Here is a 16,271-nt window from a genome sequence, read left to right as displayed (position 1 = left end):
AGAGTCCTTCGATACATCAAAGCTGCCCCTAGTCAAGGATTGTTCTATCATTCTTCTCCTTCTTCTCCTCTACAATACAAGGCCTTCTCTGGTTCAGATTGGGGCGCATGTATGGATACTAGAAAATCCATCTCTGGTTACTGCGTCTTCCTTGGCAATGCTCTTATGTCATGGAAATCTAAAAAGCAACAAACAGTGGCTCGATCTTCATCTGAGGCAGAATATAGAGCCTTGAATGTTACCTCATGTGAACTACAATGGTTGACATATCTAATCCAACATATTCCTATTTCATTCAAAACACCATCCCTCCTTTACTGTGATAACTCATTGGCTTGCCACATTGCCTCCAACAATGTTTTTCATGAGAACCAAACACATTGAGATTGATTGCCATGTTGCGAGAGATAGACTTCAAAACAACCTTTTCCATTTTCTACCTATTCAATCCTCTGAACAATATGATGTCATTTTTACTAAGCCATTAGATCCTCAACTGTTTAATTACTTGCTTTCCAAGCTGGACATCATTGACATATATTCTCCAACTTGAAGGGGGCTATTGTGATCATAATCCTCATCATTCACTAGCTTTAGTTTTAGAGCTTGGAAGATTTCATTGGTTTGTTAGTTAGTTGATAGTTTCCTAAAATAGCTTTCTGTTAAGTCTGTTATTTTGTAACTTTCCCTTTTTAGCTTCTTTCTGTTTTTTGACCGTTGGTTTGCTTTTCACCAAATGGCCTTTTCGTGTATAAATTGGGTTTTGTTCAAGCCATAATCAATGAGAAATAATGATGTATTCTTTCAATTGTAATATGAGTTTATAAAGTTTATATGAGCTAATATGAAAATAGTTTACAAAATAGTTTATAGCCTCCTATATAAGCATCTTTAAAACTTATTGAATATAGAAAATACACATGACTCTTAACAAACAATAGAGACAAATTTATCACAAGAGTCCTTGTTTAACATTTTGGTATGTACCCTAACTTTGAGAAACATATTAGAGTCATGTCCAATTATTTAGCCTTTAACCAATGTTCACTTAATTTCAGACCAATGTTTTCCAAAATTCAAATTTTTAACAATGTCTAAAATCATAATCCACTTCCTTTACAAATTAATTATCATTGGATTCATTTTGCCTATTAAAAATTGTGCTCATATAAGACTATTCTAATAATAATGCATTTAAAGGCTCTGATATGATGCATAAAACTGAAGGTACATATGTCTAAAGATCAATTTGTTCAACAGGGAAACATGAGTTACTTTACATTTTCATTCCTTAAATTTTAAACTACTGTCATAAATTCTTATTGTATTTGAGAAATCAATCATTGCTACATTAAAAGAAACACAGAAAGATGGAGTTCAAAACCAAGTCTTTGAAATTGAACACTAATATTTTTATATGGATTCTGGAAACAAGTTCTGATATGATGCCAATTTTGGAAAGCCCCTATGCAAAATTGAACACTAATACTGTAAATTTTATCTGTTATCTCTAAAGTAAGAGTACACTAATTTTGCATATTCCTAGTTCCCTATTTGATATACTGAGAGACCCACTTAAATCCATCACCATATCCCATCTTGCGAACAATGCTGCACATGAACACCTCGAGAGGACGTAGATTGGAGTCGGCTAGATTAACCTTGCCCTTGCCTGTAGTGAAGTTAGTGAGGCCCAGGCCGTAGCGCAATTCATCCTCCGATGCAGCATAAGGTATGTCTATCTTGTTTCCTAAGATAAGAAATGGAACTTTTGCTAGTGACTCATCAGCTAGAAGAGCATATAACTCCTTCTTTGATTCTGCAAATCTGTCCTTATCAAATGAATCAACCAGGTACACCACAGCATCCACCTACATGAGAATAACATGCAAATCTTGTCATATTAAACAACCAAATGTGCAAGTAAGGAAAATTCTTACATAGTCTCAGAAAACTAAACTTTATATACTAAAAACATGAATGTAATATATTACAAACTTAAATCAAAGTCTCAAAGTAACAAGGATTTTTTTGTAGATTAAGCCTAGCAGAGATTCATAATAACTAGTTCACACTAAACATATAAAATCCTTAAGACTCTTTCTAACAAGACAGAGCAGCAATCAATCACTTGCAAGGACATTGACAATAAGAAAAACCATGAAAAGCATAAAAACTGTTTTTTTTTTTAACTTTTAAGTTGCAGATAAATAATCTCTCATCTATCATTTTTAAGGACCAAAACTAAAGCAAGGTTTTCTCCTTGAATCTTACCCCTAATTACATGTTTTTCCAACAAGTTGCAGAAGAGATTATAGATGCTAGAACTTTTCTCCCCACACAAATAAAAAAAGATAATAAATTAATAAAAAAATCCTCTCCACAATGGTATATTCAAAGATGAGTAGATGGCACAGGTTTCACATCTTAGAAGATCCAATTCTAATATGATGTAAAAGGCAAATGTAGTTTCAATTTGTACTCAAGATTTCTCTCTTCATCAAGAAATTAAGTCACATTAACATAGCTATAGAGAAGGATGGGTAAAAATAAGAAAGACAAAATTTAATTATAATTCTTTAAGTGTTTGTGATGCTCATAATATATGTCTCAACATATACACATATTGTGCTTTCATTGATGAATAGTTTTGTAACAGAATCTATGTTTTTATAGCATCACAAAAACCTAACAAATTGTATACAAGTTTTTGTAGTGAGATAATAGTAGACATTACAGATGAATAGCAAGTGTAAAATCTGTTCTGCTGCTTCTTAATCTCAATATTTTAAATCTAGATTCGACCATCACAAACGCCGATACATTAAGACCGCAATGTGACCGCATCGGTCACATCTGTCCTAATTGTCCGATACATCAAGGTTTTGAGAATTTCCGAAACCACGATCTATTGAAAGCTGTTTAATCTAACTAATACAATTATACAATAGCTGAACAAAAAAAAAGTATAGTGTAGTAATTTATAAACCTGAGCATAATAGTCCTTCCAGACTCTTCGAGCAATTTGGTGGCCACCCAAATCAAAGGCCTTGAATTTAATTTTTCCAATACTCAACTCTTCTGAAGTTGGATATTGAGTTGGTTGATGCTGAACCAGTCTCTGAAAATTAACAAAATAAATTAAAAATTCACAAACTTGTCAAAAACAATACATAATGTATATATATATATATATATATATATGTTAATAAATAAATAAAAACCTCATCTTTGAGCATGTGAAGCAAGGTGGTCTTGCCAGCATTATCTAGGCCTAAGAATAAAATCTTAGCTTCCTTTTGATACAGACCCAGTGATGCTAGAATTCCATAGAACCAATCAAAAAGAAACATTTTTTTGATTCTTCTCTGAAAATTCTTTGCAGTCAAACTGAAATATATGCAAAAAGTATTAATCTTTGTTTCGATGTTTCGATTCTGGAGAGATTTTGTATGAAATTTATATTAAATTAAAGCTGAGAGAGTACCGGCTACCGGTGTAGAGGGTAAAGGAGAGGTGGTTGGTGTGTTGGTGATGGTTACGTTGTAAGTTCAGCATGTGTTAAGGTAACCGGAATAGTCGGTTGATTGGGACAGGTGTGCCAGTTGTATGCATTTGATTGGTTGGTATGCGTCATCATATTTTTAGGATACCGTAAGAGAGAGAGCTTGCCAGAATAAGTGAGGACATTTTTTTTCAGCGGTGGAAATGAACTAATTCATTTTTGGGTAATTGTCTTTGATAACAAATGTTGCTTTTTAGTAATTGAATTTTTTTAGGTTATGTTTGGTTTTGGAATGAAAGTAGAAGGAAAGAAAGTGAAAGGAAAGATAATTGAAGGAAAGAAAAATAATAGAAAATGAGATAATAATTTTATTGTTTAATATGATTGAAAATAGAAGGAAAGTGAGAAAATAAAAACACATATATATATAATATATTTAAAATAACATAAGTGCCCTCATTATATCTATATAATTACGTAGATATCTAATTTTTAAATTACATAACTAAATAATTTATTTTTAATAATATTAATTAATATCTTTTAAGTATCATATAATCTAAGTTCAATAACAATATTTATTTATAAAATTCAAAGAAAATTATTAACATTTTACATACATCATTTTCACAATAGTGTGTCTAGAAGAAAATATAACTGATATTCGACAATCACTTTTATATTTTTAATCATCTCACTTCTACATATTTGTGTTTTGTCTTTCTAATTTATTTATTATTTGTTACTTTATTGATAATTTTAAGTAACATTTCTGTCTTTCATCATTAGAACAACCCGACCAATAGTAAGTGAGGAAATAATATGATTTGTATGTGGAGAAAATAAAACAGTCAAAGTAAAATGTCAAATCACCAAAAAAAGACAATAATAACCAATCTGAATGTACCCAAAAAAACATCTCAATTAGCAAAGATAAATGTCAAATCAGCAAAAGCATAAAAATATTTGTAAAGAAAGATAATATTTAATTTGTAATTGTGAAAAATTCATACTTTTATGTTTAATTTTATTTTGACTATCATATTATTATTATTATTTTATTCTTATCTTTTAATGTTAATTTATTGTCCTATTTTAAATTTGAAATAGGTTTATTATCTTAATAAATTTGTATTCTAATGGTGATAGATTCTTCTTTTTCTATATATCTTAAGAGCTCAGTCATACGGATGGACATCTGTTGTCCCAAAACAGTATATCACTTCATGTGTCACTACTTGTGATTGGTCAAAAAAATAATTAATTATTAAAATTTTAATTTAAATATTTTTTTCAACCAATCATAAGCAGTAGTACATGGAGTAATATACTTTATAGGACAACAAATTTGCTCTCTAATTTATATTATACAATAATATATTCTTCCTTTTATGTCATGTTGTCAATTATAATATATTTAGTACAATTTAAAAGATTCTTTATTCCATGCAATAGTCTATACTTTAAAATTACATTTATTAAAGTATTGTTTGATGTTAGAGGTATTGTAGAAAAATATATATTTTAAAAATAGACATGAGTATTGTAATCATATTTTGATATATGGAAGAAGAAAAGTATTATTGGGAAAAAAGAAAAAGAACTATTATTAGAAAATTTTCCCAGATAAACAAGACCATCATTCATTATCAGTAAAAAAATATTTTGAAAATACATAGATACAAACAATTAATTGCTTTACCATTATTTTTTCGAAAAATTAAATAGTTTTCAAATACCTTATACATATCACTGGGAGAAAATTTTCAACAAACTCTCGATTTTAATATACAATATACAAAGTAATATAAAGGGTTGATTGTTTTATCATAGGGTTCATCGGTGTTATAATAATAATAATGATAGTTTTTTAAGTATTGCATTTTATTAATTTTATTGAATAAACTTTTTTGAACAGTTTAACAAATTCATCGTTGAATACCTACTTTTTTATTATAATTTTTTGTGTATAAGTTTGATATGAGAAAAAGTAAAATTCAAACTACAATTCTCAAAAATCTTGAATGTGAGTCAAACTAGGTAAAAAGGTTAAAAGTGACTAATTTAATTCATATTTAATATTTCTGAGAACTATTTTAGGTTTTTCAGTTTCCATGAATACATTTAAAAAAATTTGGAGGATAGGCATTAACTCTAAATCAAAAAGTATTTGATAAAACAATGAGAAATGAAATGTAAACAAAGTTATTTTCTGAAAAGTACAATAATATCTTTTCATGATATAAGGGTTTGCTAATACTTTTTGTTTTTAATTGTTGTTAGCATTATATCAAAATATTTTATATAGTTTTTGTAAGAAAAAAACATTTCATAAAAAATATTGAAATTTTTTGCATGTTTGTTGCATTTTTCTGTTATTTTTAACTTGAACTATTTTTATGTTTTTCACAATTAACAGTATAATTTTCAATTTTTTCCTAGTTCAGAGGATTTATGTTAAAGAAGTGTTGTAATAATGAGCTATGCTTCTCTTACATTGACGCCTAAACATTTTGAGAAAGTTTGTTTTTTGTAACTTCATTCAACAGGTGAGAGCTATTAGAACATTGTTAGTATGTTTTAAAAAATTGCATATCTTTCCACGTACTGTCACATATTTTATCCTATAATTTATTTCAATCTATAAGTTATGATTGGTTAGAAAAATACTTAATAATTAAATTTTAATTCAAAAATTATTTTTTTAACTAATCACAAGTTGCAAATGGAGTGACATTTATTACGAAGATGTGCACCCTATAACATTTATGTTTGATATATCTTCACCTTATGAATAAAGAACTAATTCTTCTTAGAATTGTGTGATTATTCCTCTCAACAAATGTCGCTCCAAAAAATTGAACATGGACGTTTTGATCATTCTAGGGATCTAGCGCAACTTTACACGACTAGACCAATGGGGTGGTATATTCAAGTTTTGTGAATGGAAAAACAAATGTTAAGAGATCTTTGTTAGAGTGATTTCCAAACATTGAGTCTCTTGAAAAAAGAACAAAATAGTATCATACATAACATCAAGATTCTTCCAAACTAACAGAGAAAAATAAACATCAAGATTCTTCCAAACTACCAAAGAACAAAAAACATTAAGATTCTTCCAAACTTAAGTGTCTCTGCTCAATTATACATAACCCTACAACAAATCCAATATGTCAGTAGAAAATTACCCTAAAAAAATCTTTGAAGATACAAATTTTATCATCATGTAATATTACTGGAGTTGTACAAAAGAATCAAATCAAAATCATCAAAAAGCAAAACCAAAGGTAAAAACTCTACTGATAGTGCTAGTTGAGCAGAGAAAAGTGGAACAAAAAATGATGCTGGACTCTACTTGATATATTGGGAGAGCCACTTGAAGCCATCACCATATCCCATTTTCCGGACAATGCTGCACATGAACACTTCAAGAGGTCGAAGATTGGAGTCTATAAGATTAACTTTACCTTTTCCTGTCGTGAAATTGGTCAGGCCTAGATGATATCGTAGCTCGTCTTCTGAAGCGGCATAAGGGATGTCAATCTTGTTTCCTAGCACAAGAAATGGAACATTGGCCAAGGATTCATCTGAAAGTAATCCATCAAGCTCCTTCTTTGATTCCGAGAACCTCTCTTTGTCGTAGGCATCGACCAAGTAAACAACAGCATCCACCTGGAAACACAAAATAGGTGAGAATTTTGCAGTCATATCAAAAAATTCTTAGCAGCATTGGAGTCATTGCAGCTAAGGCAAGAATGAGGTAAGTGAAAAACTTATTGCTGCTAAAGAAACCAAGGACAGAAACTCGAATAGTCATAGTACATTGGAATATGTCAAATCAAAACATGGACAGAAAAAAAATAGTGAATCAAACTCCAAACTAACAACTCAATTGTTGAATACAAAGGTGGTGCATCTAGTTAGTAACCAATAATCATCAAATTAAGTTCGAGCTTTTGTTACTGACTTACTTGATAACCCTTCTCCCTCAATGTGAAAGAATTCTAAATTCCAATGCTTGTGAGGATAAATCAACTTACTATAAAGTCTAATTATTACCCTTTTATGCCGATCTAAGAATCTGCTATTTGTTTGTCTCAGTCTTCTGCATGTTCACTCTATCTAACTCATAATTGGAAAATACTACATTTTTGGAAAGCTAAAAGTAAACATATCCTGAATGGTTTAAAGGAATGCTATCAGCGAAACTTCCATGGTTAATATTTGCCTCCCATGAATCAGATAAATACAAAGAGCTTTATCTGGGATTATGAAGGCATAGAATGTTGGATCAGTGAGCACTTACAAATATAAATCCAATAGTAGTGCTAAAGTACATTATTATCATGATGAATGAACCAGAAGTTGTATAGAGACCAGAACCGAAAACTTAGATGCTGAGACGATTCAAAAGTTAACATAAACAGCACCAAAAAGACCAGCAGAAAATGGGTAGAGAACAAAGCCAAATGAGAAAAACCGGCACCTCATAAAGGAAGTGAACAAAAATGAACAATACAGCACCCAATTGTGCCATCAATGAAATAATAAAATGTTACAAGGCCAAGAACCTATGAACAGCTATTTCCATCTAGTGCATGTTCAGTGATGATTAATTTTGAGAAACAATAACAGTTTCTCTTTTTTCCAAAAAAAAGAGAGGCTAATATAAACACACACTTGAAATGCAACTACTGTCCATATTATATGGCACTGAAAGTACAAACCATAAATCCCACTTTTCAAAACTCCAAATCTCACAAACCATAAATCCTAGCAAATAATCAATGAAGAGAAACCAGAAAATGATAATTAAGGGAAAGATAAAACGGGATTGAAGCATGATAATAAAAATAACCTTTGCATAATAGTCTTTCCAGACTCTACGAGCAACTTGATGACCACCCAAATCAAAAGCCTTAAACTTGATCTTCCCAATGCTCAATTCCTCCGAAGTAGGGTGTTGGGTTGGTTGGTGCTGAACTAATCTCTGCAATGGAACCAAAAAAAGTAAACTTTTTTGTTACAACAAAATAAAAATCCCATTTTTCAACTATTCTTAGACATAAGTTATAAAAGGGTAAGAGATCACATGGTGATTTAAACCTCATCTTTGAGCATATGAAGAAGGGTGGTTTTGCCAGCATTATCCAGACCAAGGAAGAGAATCTTAGCTTCTTTTTGCCACAGACCAAGTGAGGCTAGAATACCATAGAACCAATCAAAGAAAAACATGTTTGGTTTGTTTGGTTTGGTTTATATTTTAGTTGTGTTAAGATTTGAGATCTCAACACAAAAAGGGTGGAAAAGGGAAATGGAGAAAGTATGAGATCGAAAGTTGAGAAATAAGAAAGAAACAGATCCCAAAGAGAGATCCTAGATCATGTGATGAATGTGTGTGTCTGTCTGTCTCTTTTGGCATATACTAAGTTGCCAGTTCAGCTTTGCAAACGCATGTGGTGGGAATGAAACACTGTTTTTTTCACTCTCTATAATTTATTGTCTTTTTTAAGCCTTTCCTTTTCCCACATGGCAATGGAGGACAGAGCAATGTGGTTAAGGTGGGTGGCATAGTGATTTGCGATTTTGATTAAAAGAGGCTTTTTTTTTAAGGACTTTTTGTCCATGTAATTGTAAATTATAACTACAATATTAACAAGACTTTGTTTAATAGTGTAAAGTTGTATATTCAAGTGGTACTAGTCAAAAGTTAAAAGTGTTCAATTGGTGTGAATAATATTTGTTAGAAAGATACATCCCACAAATTCAACCATGTTACATATGAAGGATTAGCTTCATTGATTAATTTTTGTTACTTCCATCAATAATCATTTTGAACTTACTATTGTTGGTGATCTTGAACTAGTGAAGTATATTATGAGGGAAATAGATTATATGTCTTAAATGATGTTATATTCTTTATTTCGAGCCAATTAAAATATTACCTTTTATTTTAAAAAATTCTTTTATTTTCATAGTAATATGTGATTCACCCGAGATATAGAATGAGACACAATTAATGACAGCTGATTCATATCCTATTTGGAGAGGTTTCATTATATCACTCATTTGTTTTCAGTGAACGTTGCACAATCTTCAAATCCTTCTACATTTTCTAAGACTCAGTTTAATCTATTCATGCACTCTCAAAATAATAATTTCAGTAATAATCAATATTGTTCTCCAAATTATATGTTTGTTCAAGGGTTTCACCCTTTTCATTATACTATCACTTTGATAAGACCCACCACTTTGATTGGTTTCAATTTGATCCTAGTGGCTATGGTTCCTCCTTTTTCTACTCGTGTCAGGAGTGTGAATATTACTATAGGAAAAGTTGGAAGAGGAAAATCTTGTTAAGGTTTATTTAAGTGCCAATTATTCACTAAACAGGCCATAAAGCCTTGTTCCAATGCTGGCATCGCTTTGAATTGCTTAAGGGATCTCATAAATTTGCTATGTAGGGTACTACACCACACTCTATTCCTAATTTGGGGTCTATGGTTTCACATCCATATGGTTTTTCACCTCAAGTCATTAACATTGGTACTTCTAGTTTTACCTCATCATGTAACCCAAATGTAACTATTCATTTATGGTCTGTTTTCGAGCTGAGTTTTAGAGAGTAATGGAGATAACATAAAGTTTTGGAGTCATAAAATAATACTTATGAGATGACTCTAAAATTTTCTATTTCTCTTTATTCTCATCCAAAAATCAACTCACAAAAGAACCCTTACATAACCCCATACTTGTTAGTTGTTAGCATTATCACTATAATTGTGGTGGTAGAGATAATGGTGATGGTGGTGATAACAATTATGTTGTAGTGGTTATGATGACTCCGATCATTTTAGTTGTGGCATTGATGGCAGGATGATGAATGTGTTGGTAAGGGTGGTGCGATGGTGAATGTGTTGGTAGAGGTGGTGACGATGGCGGGGTGGTGATAGTAAAGTGTACAAATTGTGTTTACCACCAGTCATGTTGACCAATTTTACTTTAGTATTACTAAGAATATTTTTTCACCTTATTCATCACCAGAAATGTCATTCTCTCAAGAATTGAATCTCTAACTTTTTGACATTTCTTATGATCTAATGAAGTTTTACACACTATATTAACACCTTATTAGCTGGGATCAATCAAATGTTATTTTAACTTAACTTTTGCATAATCCCCTAGTCAAGCAATTTCTATTCTTTAAAAACCAACTCCCTTATTTTTTTTAAAAGGAAAAACAATTATAAGAAATAAAAAGCACACAAATGATTTTACGGACATGAAAGATACATATAAATATAATCACAAATAAGTATATATTTTACTCAATTCAATTTGAATTCGATTACATTGAAAATATAAATTGAAACCTAATCGAATTCAATTAATTTGCTAAAAGAAAACAAAAAGGAATCAAAATTAGTAGTTCTTTTTGAGTTTTCAATTTTCCAGTCCAATTAGTTAAAGGTTTAAATTTGGTTTCAACACCCTTAATTGTCAGTGAAACTCTACCTTTATCCGATAAGAAATACAATAATTAGATAAAGGTGAAGATCATAGACAAGTACACAATGAGATGTGCTAGATATTAAATGCTCATTTTGCAAGGAGAAAGAAGGATTACAGGCTTATAACATCCAAACATAAGCTTAAAATTGTATAAGTTTAATAATCTTACCTGCAAAGAGCAACATGATAGGGAAACGAATGTCCTATTTTATTTACTACAACATCCTAGTTTAATGCACATAATTTGATGTGGTGAGCTACCACCATATCAGTAAAACCAATAAATAACTTCTCAGGCTTCGCTTGTGAGCTTAGTTTTTGCATAATCCAACAATTGCTGCTCTCTTTGTATATCTGCATCAATTTTATACTTCTCCCATTTCAGCTTCCTCACCTCATCTTCAGCTTTAATATAGTCTTGAGGCAAATCAGATTCTTCAGAAATGAGGGGAAACTTCACCTTTATTTCATTCCTACAGCCACAAATTATTGTGATTTTCATGAAAATAAATACCAGTATGAATAGTGGTACAAGGTGCAGGAAAAATTATAAAAACTAGTATATGGCTATGGCTATGGCTATGGCTATGGCTATGGCTATGGCTATGGCAAGATATATAATATAGAAATAGAGAATCATAAACCATATGGTAAATAAAAACCACTTATGATGTGAAGGGAGTAAAGCAATAGTTTGTTTCATTTAATAGAAAATCAACAACTTGGTAACAGAATTAGGAGTTTTGCATGAACCAACTCATTGGTTAAGGATCCTTGGGTACCCAATAAGTAATTGTGCCTAACAGTCCCTGGTATGTTTATGGCTACAATTTCAGACTTGCCTGAGACAAGTATCATTGATAATAAGAACAAAAATAAATCATATTAAGCTCAATTATTATAGTAGTCATATATTTAGATAAAAGCGAGAGAAAGAAAAGACTCATTTAACCTAGAAAAGCAATAAATGGGAATAACACAAGTTGTCAAATAGGTAAAAAGTTTGAATATAATTCATTTTCCATGTGTACAGAAGGCAAAATTTCAAACATTTATAGGCTGCTGGTTATATTTAATAAGCTTCCTAGCATTAATTATGAAACCAATAGTGAATATTTTCAACAACTCATCGCAATGCATGAAACATTTTAATTTCACAACACATTGAACATATAAATACTCATTAAGCATGGGCTTATAATTATGTCTAACTGGGAGATACAAAGCAATTGAATCAATTAAACAGCTTTTTGAGATTACTGAAATGAGCAAAATTTATTACTCAAAGGTAATTAATAATAGTAAAAATATTAGTTATCATGGCAGATGTAGTAAAAGGAAAGGAAATAATAATCTAAATCAAACATATATGTACAAAAGCCAATAGGGTAATTAGATACTAACCTGCTACCAAGAGAGAAAAAACCAGATTTCCTAATCATCCCACCATCTAATGACAAGGCTCCATCAGCAATGCATGGGAGAGCATCCAGCATTTGCTTACGAGTTTCATATACTTGTACGCGGGAAAAAAGGCCATAAAACAATGTCTCCCTCAGACCATGCCCAGTGGCAGTAAGAAAAGATAAATTACTTGAATCCAAATGGATCATGTTCACGGCATAATCCAGAAAGCCAGCAGGGCACTCCCTATTGGGTAATTTTGGCTTAGGAATAGCCAGCTTCTTTTGTGGATCATTGGCAACAGTACCTCCAACAAATGGTCTGGAATCAAAACAAGTATAACAATACATTAAAAATTATAAGTAAAGGGCTTAAGCTTCCTTCTAAGCTATATATGTGTGCACACGTGTGTATAGAGTTGGATACTATGATGAGTTTTTGACATGCCTAACAAAGATAGACAGAAAGATCCTGTTGTATCTATCTCTCTTTACATAATCACACCATCATAAAACAAAACCAAATATATCAAACTTGCCTTAAATCTTCGAGGCATATGACAACAAATCGGCCATTTACAATCCTTCCAATTGAAGATCCAAGTCCATGCAAACCGGCATTAGAGTTTATCTGGCCATCCGGGTCATACTTCTCCAGTGCATTAACGCCTTCACTGGTATAGCAGACAATTGCACGCATAGTCTGCAAGCCTAAAAAGTCAGAAAGGGTCCTGCAGTTAGAGAGAAAAACTAGTTAATTTATAATAAAAATATAATTAATCTTAAATAAGAGTAGCTTCTTTTTCCATTGCCATATATGTAAGTAATAATTTGAAAAAAACTGGAGCATGTTAGTCAAGTTTAAAGATTCAAACTAGTACTAATGTGCTCTCAACTTGACACATAATAGATGAATGGTATGCACTATATTTTAACAATTGTATCAAAAGAACTGTTAGATTCATAAATGTCGCAAATTAAATGAGCCCATGGAAGATCATGTCTGCTGCATGATTGAAACCAACTGATCAAAAGTTTGTTAAAAAGTTTACGGGGAAAGATATCGACCTGCTAATTTCATCACTTTCAACCCTGGCAAGGGTTGCAACAACTCCCACAGCATCCTTTGCAAATGCCAAACTTGCTGTTTGATTATTGGCTTTTAGCCAGCAAAATATGCTAGCAGCAGAGTTCTCTATCTTCAATATCTCTTCGACTGTGTCCTCCTCGGTATGCACAGTACCATTGCCATTATGTGATGCAGTCACATTGCTGGAGTAATACCTTCCAAGACTCACTAAAAAAAAGCTTCATTAACTAATAAAGGTTCAAAAATACCTTATATAGGAAATGGTTAATTGAAGTGCTTGTGTTCAACTAATGAGTAATCATGCATTCACGCCATGTTGTAATTTGTATTAGTTTTTACGGTTAATCTTAAATTCTAATCCAACCCTTCATAACACCCCCTCCCCTGGGTACAAAACATACAAAAATTGATCAATTTCTAAACATACCTTGAAAGTCAAGAATAGAATCAGCCAAGCAATTTGATTGAGAATGAAGGAATTTCAAGTTATCTTCATGCTGCCTAATCTTATTCTTAAGGCTCTCTCCAATATCATCATCACTCATATTCAGCTGAAAAGGGATATCAACAAAAGTTTCAAGGATCAGTAGAACTAAAATAGTGACGTCAAAGAAACAACTTGAACAAAATAGTAAAACATAACAGCCATAAGGCGATATTACAATTCTTAAAATTCCTTAGCAATGTGAAGTCAGGAACAACATTCAATTCAACCAAACACATCCACTTATGGGACAAAAACTGAGTAACAAAATTCAGGTCCCGTAACCTAAGGGTCCATTTGCGAGTTTCATTTTCAAGGGGAATGAAGGAAAAGGGAAGGATTCATAGTCATGTCACAAGTATATTTCATAGTCCTGACGCCTTTCATTTACCTTCCTTCCCCGTTATAACCCAACTCGCAAACGAAACCCTAATGGTTTTAGTTACAATGCAGTATAACTAAAACAACAGACATCGTTAACAGCAATTATAAGTGGACTGGTTTTCATGTTTATAAGCACCCATATACATAATTAACAGTTATTAGGTACTTATTCTTTAATCAAATTGAAAGAATAAATAAAAATCATATTTTGAAATATACATCATTAACAGTTATTAGGTACATATTCTATAATCAAATTGAAATAACAAATAAAAATCATGTTTTGAAGCATGTGAATCAGTAAATTGAAGAATCATGACCCAGAATTACACAGCAAGTTTAATCCCCAAATCTAAAGTATGTTTCAAAAACAGATTCAAACAGGTAATGGATATGAAGATTTAATGAATGAAATGAATAAAAGAAAGAAGTGAGAGTGAAGCATTGGAACCTGTGGGTGTGACTTAAAATGAGACATTGTTGAATGAATGAAAGTGATACACTGATATCTCAACACTCCGATACTAATTCTCTCTCTTCGCTTATATCCCAATCCAAACAACACCAGTGGTAGTTTCGTAATTTCGATCTCCTTGGGCCTTGACTCTAGGTTAAGTTTTTTCAATAGAAGATTAGAAATCCAACCCAATAAAGTTACTTAGATTATTTGACTAGCATTCCTCATATAAAGAAATATCTTTATTTACAGTAGGTTGACAAATCAATAATATTTTAATAAAAGAACACATATTAGATAATATTTAATGAAAGAATAAATAGGACAAAATCAAATGGATTTACTATTATAAGAATCTACATTACTCTCTTATTTGATTCAGTTTGATAATATAATAAAAATTGAATTGGAATGAATGTATTTTCATACAGGTGGTCAAACACACATTAATTAGTTCAACTCATGGTTTATTGACTAAATTATATATGTGAGATAATTATATATTATATATCATTAATGAAAATTAATTCATTTTCATTATGAATATAATATATAATTTATACAAAGACAGTGCATTATCTACTATTAATTTGTATTACTTTATTGAAAGAAATGTCAATAATAATTAAATATAAAATAATAAATAATACAATATTATTTGATTATTTATAATAGGTTGACACATCAATAATATTTTAATAAAAGAACATATATAATATATAATGAAAGAATAAATAAGACAAAAATCAAATTTTAAATGGAAGATAATATATTCACTATTATAAGAATCTATATTACTCTCTTATTTGATTTAGTTTGATAATATAATAAAAATTGAATTAGATGGAATGTATTTTCATATAGGTGGTCAAACGCACATTAATTAGTTCAATTAATGGTTTATTGACTAAATTATATATGTGAGATGATTATACATTATACTTATATCACTAGTGAAAATTAATTCATTTTCATTATGAATATAATATATATTAGTGTTAAAATTTATACATAGACAGTGCATTATCTACTATTAATTTGTATTACTTTATTGAAAGAAATGTCAATAATAATTAAATATAAAATAATAAATAATACAATATTATTTGATTATTTATAATAGGTTGACACATCAACAATATTTTAATAAAAGAACATATATAATATTTAATGAAAGAATAAATAAGACAAAAATCACATTTTAAATGGAAGATAATATATTCACTATTATAAGAATCTATATGACTCTCTTATTTGATTTAGTTTGATAATATAATAAAAATTGAATTGGATGGAATGTATTTTCATATAGGTGGTCAAACACACATTAATTAGTTTTCATTATGAATATAATATATATTAGTGTAAACATTTATACATAGATAGTGCATTATCTACTATTAATTTGTATTAATTTATTGAAAGAAATGTCAATA

The 16,271-nt window shown here is 30.5% G+C and overlaps 3 protein-coding genes and 1 long non-coding RNA gene across 5 annotated transcripts; 1 reads left to right on the top strand and 3 right to left on the bottom strand.

The window, feature by feature from the left end:
- Positions 1,394-3,449, bottom strand: LOC109334486 (GTP-binding protein SAR1A-like). Its single transcript, XM_019570299.1, has 3 exons — positions 3,225-3,449; positions 2,990-3,121; positions 1,394-1,871 (listed from the first exon to the last, which is right to left on the bottom strand). The coding sequence occupies exons 1-3, from the start codon at positions 3,351-3,353 to the stop codon at positions 1,551-1,553; spliced, it is 582 nt and encodes a 193-aa protein (XP_019425844.1). The 5' UTR covers positions 3,354-3,449; the 3' UTR covers positions 1,394-1,550.
- On the bottom strand, positions 6,661-9,000 carry LOC109334485 (GTP-binding protein SAR1A-like). The gene is made up of 3 exons (XM_019570298.1): positions 8,612-9,000; positions 8,364-8,495; positions 6,661-7,177 (listed from the first exon to the last, which is right to left on the bottom strand). The coding sequence occupies exons 1-3, from the start codon at positions 8,738-8,740 to the stop codon at positions 6,857-6,859; spliced, it is 582 nt and encodes a 193-aa protein (XP_019425843.1). The 5' UTR covers positions 8,741-9,000; the 3' UTR covers positions 6,661-6,856.
- Positions 7,184-8,139, top strand: LOC109334487. Its single transcript, XR_002106104.1, has 3 exons — positions 7,184-7,428; positions 7,665-7,670; positions 8,129-8,139. It is a non-coding gene; the product is annotated as an uncharacterized LOC109334487 (long non-coding RNA).
- Positions 11,115-14,954, bottom strand: LOC109334484 (protein DEFECTIVE IN MERISTEM SILENCING 3-like). Of its 2 annotated transcripts, none has more exons than XM_019570296.1 (6): positions 14,830-14,954; positions 13,938-14,061; positions 13,489-13,717; positions 12,960-13,151; positions 12,422-12,742; positions 11,115-11,490 (listed from the first exon to the last, which is right to left on the bottom strand). In XM_019570296.1, exons 1-6 carry the CDS (start codon positions 14,854-14,856, stop codon positions 11,310-11,312), a joined length of 1,074 nt encoding a protein of 357 aa, XP_019425841.1. In that variant the 5' UTR covers positions 14,857-14,954; the 3' UTR covers positions 11,115-11,309. The 2 variants fall into 2 exon arrangements, with proteins under 2 accessions (XP_019425841.1, XP_019425842.1); XM_019570297.1 differs by having other exon boundaries at positions 13,938-14,064; positions 14,837-14,938.

The sequence above is a fragment of the Lupinus angustifolius genome, chromosome LG19 (genome assembly GCF_001865875.1).
Source record: "Lupinus angustifolius cultivar Tanjil chromosome LG19, LupAngTanjil_v1.0, whole genome shotgun sequence".
NCBI lineage: Eukaryota > Viridiplantae > Streptophyta > Magnoliopsida > Fabales > Fabaceae > Lupinus > Lupinus angustifolius.
Note: the sequence above shows the minus strand (reverse complement) of the source record. Positions and strands in the feature narration are given on the sequence as shown.